Source organism: Bidens hawaiensis, unplaced genomic scaffold (assembly GCF_021521415.1).
Source record: "Bidens hawaiensis isolate Kalapana, Puna unplaced genomic scaffold, B.hawaiensis_p1.1 tig00002338_1, whole genome shotgun sequence".
In the NCBI taxonomy this organism is placed as follows: Eukaryota; Viridiplantae; Streptophyta; class Magnoliopsida; order Asterales; family Asteraceae; genus Bidens; species Bidens hawaiensis.
In genome coordinates this window covers 150399-156487 of record NW_027491126.1, presented here as the reverse complement: position 1 = coordinate 156487, position 6089 = coordinate 150399, and the positions used below count along the sequence as shown (strand labels likewise).

The following is a 6089-nucleotide window of genomic DNA, read 5'->3' as shown; positions in this document are numbered from 1 at the left end:
GTGGCATGGTCAAAACTGCTTACTTTATCTCGGATGAAACTATATGTAGGGATTGACTCGTTAATTTCTTTTTTACTTTTCTTAATTGTCCAATTTCTAACCCTCTAGAATATAAAATACTGCATTAAGCCGACGGAGAATTTATTGGTTGCGACCAGTTTGCGATCGCTGAGAGTTGCGACCTAGATGCATGTTGTTCAAGTGGCGGCCAAACGAAGCAGTCAGAAAATCAACCGAATTAATTGCAGTAGTTAGCTTTCTTTTTTACCATTTTGACTCCGGTGATAACTTGGTCACTAATTTTGCGATCACTTCAGTTCAATTAAAACTCAGACTGCTTATAAGTTATAAGCATCCGCCACTAAACACTTGCGAGTAAATTGCTTTTAATAGCAATCATTTTATTTATAAAATGGTCTTTTATATACATATTTTTTATCCGTCTTATTATTGTTATTCCATGAGAGTAGATATGATGATATGATATCTTGATAATATAATATTCAAATTCAAACACTCTAGAATAAAAGAAAAACGTGCCCAAGTTTTGTTTAGTTCATGTATTGGACCAATTTACCTCGTTGACTCCAAAGTGTAAATGGGTGTAACTATCAAATTGCATGGGCCAAAATATTCTTTTTATTTTTATAAATAAATAAAATATTAAAACATTTGGAGACTATATAAGCGTAGAAAGATGGGAAATTCATAAAATGTCCATTTATAAAGAGAGATTTCATTTAGTTTCCACAAATCAAGAGTTCTAGAAATGTTCCCTTTAAACATGTTGTCGTTTTTCCTACTTTCCAGATGTGTTTGTCCTCCAATCAATTAATGTCAGCTGGCCCCAAACAGATTGTCTCAGACGATTTTGGTGAACAAGCATGTCGTCCCAAACGAGTTTGGTGAACATTTTGACCAATTTGTGTATTAATTACAATAGTTGACGAGGCTATAAACATTTTGACCAATTTATTTTAGTTCAAAAAAATTTCAATAATTTGTGCCATTTAGCTTGGAAATGATGAAATATTGGTAAGAAAAAGAAGTTTATTTTGGTGAAAACCAGTGAGATTGTGACCCAATACCATCTCGTAAGTTGCAAGTAAACAACTACCAAAATCCTTGATAGTACAACACCTCATCAAACGTATCTTGCAAGTAAATTAATCATCCCGCGTTTTAGATTTAGTTTGGTCATTTTCGAGCAAAATTTCCAAGTCGATATCATTAGGTTGAGAGTGGGATTCGATAGAATTTTAACCCGTTCGACATGAATGGAAAACATGTATCGTCTTTTTCAAAGAAAGATAAAGAAAAGGGAAAGGCTATAGGAAGAGTCAACAAATAATCATATCTTAATATAGATTATAAGAGGTCATTAAAGATAATCCCACTTGTACAATCAATCAATGTAGAAAAATGGATGTAGCAATAATTAAAGGAAAAAAGGAGTAGGCAAACCAACCTACTAGTAAGATGGAGAATAAACTTAAAAGATAAAAAAAATAAAAAATGAAGAATTTGTTTTGTAGGGTTGGTGCCAAGAACATTATCAATCTTGCAAATTTAAGAATAATGTTAACAACCTATTCAAACACAAAACAGGTTATGTAACTATGTAAGTATTCGATCATGAAAGATCACGTCGTTTGAACCACCAGTTACGCTAGTTCGAGTGGTGAAAGAAGGTTAAGGTATCGAATGTCACATATAACACGCTTAAAATTAAAATAAACAAATAAGTAGAAATATACTAATAAAGAGAAGTAATTTTATACCAATTAAAGATCATATTTGTTGAGAAATCTTCAAAACCTGAAAAGGGAGTTGCCAAAAACACAACTTCTCTCTTTTTAACACACTTGTTTACACATAAACAAATAAGTAGAAATAAACTCATCAACTAGATGACTAATATCGAATTTTCCGTTGCAGCATTCGACAACACTTAACACCTCTTGGAACGCGGTGACACTGCATGGAACCACAAGGCCATGCTTCTGCTCGAACCCAAACTCATATGAGGCCTTGTCCAACAACATCTTGAACAAAGGGTGTGATAGATAGCCCGTGGGAACCACAAACCGACGCCTCTCTTCTCCTATGTAAAGTGCAAGAAACCCGGTCGGGGTTGTACATGCTTCTTCTTGATCCTTGAGCAAGTGTTCGTGATGCGATGGTTCGGTGCCACTTGTAACTTTAACTTTAACCTTCTTGGCTAGTTTCTTGACCGAACCCATCTTTCCCAACATCTTGGTCTTGAGAGAAAAAGAGATTCAAATAATGAAAATGGGGAATATGCTATAGCCTATATATGTAGTATATATAGAGCAAGAGGGAGAAAAGGAATGTTTAAAAGATGGTCAACTAATTAATTTTATAAAAAGGACTTATTAATATATGAAGTATAATTGTGTATTCTTGTGTCATCGGAATCTCTTCAATTTACTTTGGTTTAATATTTTAACTTTTTGTTACTTTTTCCATTTAATTTACAAGGAAGTATTAGAAGCTGTCTTTCAAATATTATATTAGATATATCCAACATCATATTCATATTTTATTTTATGTATCAACTCGCGTTCCGAAATATTTTCTCATAACCGAACAAATTAATTATAACTAAGTTTTTAACTTTCTAAAAAGGTTGGGATTAACTTTGAGGTTATAAAACATTAAACAATATCGTCAGTTATTCATATAATCATATAGGGCGTAAACAATCAGAGCCGGCCAGCTAAAAGTTGTAATCAGGTAAAATTTAAATAGCCCCAGCCTAAGGTGGAGCCAAAATTGAAGCTTATTTAATAAGCGAGTCCAAGCTTCGAATAGCAATCTTGACTAGGTTTATGAGGTTATACGAGTCTATTATCTGTATAAGTACAATATGAATATGTTTTAATGATACTAATAATATATTAAAGAAAAGATAAATACCAAAGCACAACAAACACGCAAGACTATGGTGTCGTTGGTGTGTGTCTAGAAGGTTATTAACGGTGGTGTTACAAAAAGGTCATTAATGGTGGGTGGCATGTATACTAATTTCAAAATATATAGTTAACATCTTGAAAGAACAAAAAATAAACGATTAAATTTATAGCAAAAACGAAACAAACATGCAATGACAATAAACCTCCATACACCAACTACATGGCCGAAGGTGGAGTGAACAAACTACAAATTTAAAAGTAAACAACACCAAACGTGAATAACGATTCATATGTCATAGAGAACAATGATTAAGAGAGTTGAACCAACCAGTAGTTGAGTTGAAGGAGGGTTTCTTTTATGCTGAAACATAAACAGAACGTGTTAACGAATATGCGTGTTATCAGTATAGTTTAGTTGGTAAAATTACGAGCATAGTTGTTAACTTGGTTTCAAAAATCAACAAACCAAACCAGCAATGTCGGTTGGGCCTACGATCAACCGGCATTGATGGTTTGACTATTCAAGTTTTGACGGTTTGAATACATTTTTCTTTTTTCTTTTTTTCTTAAAATTGTTAGTTTGTATTAAAAGTTAACATTCCAAAACTTTCAATTTCAATAAATAGTAAAGGAATTGTTATTTATCTTGTTCTTGAAATTTATATCGAAATGCATTTGGCATAATGAAAATATTGTAAGGGTTTTATAAGGAATATAAACCCTAGTGATAATCACCACATTCTTCCTTCTCCTCCAAGTTCCTAGAAAGACAAAGGGTGTGTGTGGTCAACAATCTCCGGTGAAAACCATCATATTCGGCTCTAAGCTTCATCTTTTTAGATTTTTAAATATTCGGTTCAGTTTCAAGGTTAGTTTTTAGCTTAATATTAAGGTTTCATTTAGATCTATGCATGGGACCTTCATAGATTGTTAATCTAGTGCCAAGGATCAAGAAAGTAACAAACTTGATTTGTTTACGAGGTTGAACAAGTTCGAATTAGATCAGGTCTTAAACTATGGTTTTCGCATAGAACATGTAAGTTATCATGTATACAGTTCTCAGATTAGTGATAGTTGTCGAGTATATATAATGTAGTTATCTCTTAATGCAATTATCACCCTAGTGTAGTGATCTCATATAATGTAATTATCGTGTGGTGTGTTTATTGCGGATTGTAATTATCGCATAATATAGTTATCACGTAGCGTAGTTAAGCGACAACTATTTAGCTAATAGCTTATGTTAGGTGATTACTTAGTTTAGTGATAACTTAAGAAACGCAATTAACTAACATGAAGTTCTTGAATGGTTTAAGTGAGTGTTTCGTATGCGAACCTTGTACAATCATTCAAGGGTTCAAGTAGTGAAGGTTGTTGTTAAAAGTAGAAGTTCGCAGAACATGTAAGTTCTAGATCCCATCTTTTACATGTTTTATGGTGGTGTGCATACTAGTATGTAAAGTAAGAAATAAAAGCATGAATTTTAAATATGCATGCATGCTTTCATAAGCTATCTGAACGATATAATCTATTAACATTTTTCCCTCATAAATTTGCAAACCATGATTAAATAATACACACTTTTCCCTACATATTGTTGTTCGTTAGACTTCCCTCAACACACTATCATATCGTATGGCATCCATCATCACAACGCCAATAGTAATTTTAAAAGCAATACTTAATCTACAGAACGCAATATGATGGTTATTACTTATTAGTGTTTCAAAGAGAGAAATATAAGAGTAAATATGAAATTACAAATCACTTGAAATGCGCGCATGTGAAGTTACTTAACCCCAAAAAACTTATGGGCAATAACATTAGGGTCTAAACGTGTCATCCACTCACAAATGTTTGTAATGAATTTGCAATTTTTTTTAATTTGGGAGACAAATATGTAATAAAACTAAAAAGATGGCAATTTGTGCGATTAACTCTTTATTGAATTTGAATGATTTTTTTTTAATTCATTTGAATAATTAATGTTTACTTTTTAAAATGTTTGTATTCATATTTTTTTTTCTTAATAATTAAATTGTTGAAGATATCATTTTGTTTTAAAACATTAGTTCAAGTGTCAATTAACACTGGACCGATTTTTTTAAGAAAAAATCGTTAAGAACTTAGTATAAAGTAGTCCAATAATTGTTAATCTTTTATTGATAAAATAAAAAGTCAAATTAGTGTAAGCATGATTATTAAATCTACGAAAATAGAGGCCCCCTTCTCCAACTAACCATAACGTGCGTGATTGAAAGACAAAAGTATGCGAAAGATTCTAATTCCACCAACAACTCTGGAGCGTTATTCTTCAACCTCAAGATTCCAAATCCAATTCAAAGCTAGTGTACAAAAACATGTTTTTCGTTAGAAAATATCGTTCTATTTTGTTAACTACTTCGCATGAATAAACTACAATGTATTAGGTCGAGGAATCACGTAAATGCAATTAACATAAGATAATCGGAAATTAGCCAGTTAAAATGTAAATTAACTCTACGGGTTTCATGGAAGAATGGATAATAACTAAACGATCAATTAAGACTAGTGTTAGCTTATGTTGAAGAAGTTTTAGAAGTCTGAGGGAGAGGGAATCATATATATTCTACATGAGACTCGTTCAATGCAAAAATTAAGTAAGAACTACGGGGGTGTTTGGGATTTCTTATTTTTACCTCCTTATAACTTATCACTTTGTAAGTTAAAAAGGTGTTTGGGTAATATGACTTTTTTGAGTTTTTAAAGAAGAAAAAAGGAGTTTTGATAAGTTAGAAAAGTGTAACTTATCAAAAACTCCTTATTTTAGTCAAAAGAAGGTGTAAATAAGGATGGTTAAAAAACTCTCTTCTTTGTCATATTTAAAACACCAAGTGAAATTGTCTATATGGTGCTCACATTTGTGATTTGTCTACTATAAATTGATTGTATATCATCTTAAATATGATTCAAATAGTTAAAGGTGAAAAGCTACATACGTATTTAAAAGAGAAACTATCCTATCACTTGGCCTAGTGGTAAGAGGACTTGGGTTCTCTAATGGAGACCCAAGTTTGATCCTCACTTGTTTCAATTTGAATGGATATTGGTTATGAAGAATTTAAGTTAGGCCTTGTACAAGGTTGTCGGTTTGGATTTTGAGCTCACTCGGGC

General features: G+C 32.0%; 1 protein-coding gene across 1 annotated transcript; it reads right to left on the bottom strand.

The window, feature by feature from the left end:
• Nucleotides 1–1856: 1856 nt before the first annotated feature.
• Nucleotides 1857–2243, bottom strand: LOC143618655 (auxin-induced protein 15A-like). The gene has a single exon (XM_077090770.1). The coding sequence runs from the start codon at nt 2241–2243 to the stop codon at nt 1857–1859; it is 387 nt and encodes a 128-aa protein (XP_076946885.1).
• Between the last annotated feature and the right edge of the window lie 3846 nt (nt 2244–6089).

Excerpts from the sequence above, each read along its gene's own strand:
- LOC143618655 (XM_077090770.1), bottom strand. The coding sequence starts at position 2,243 with ATGGGTTCGGTCAAGAAACTAGCCAAGAAGGTTAAAGTTAAAGTTACA.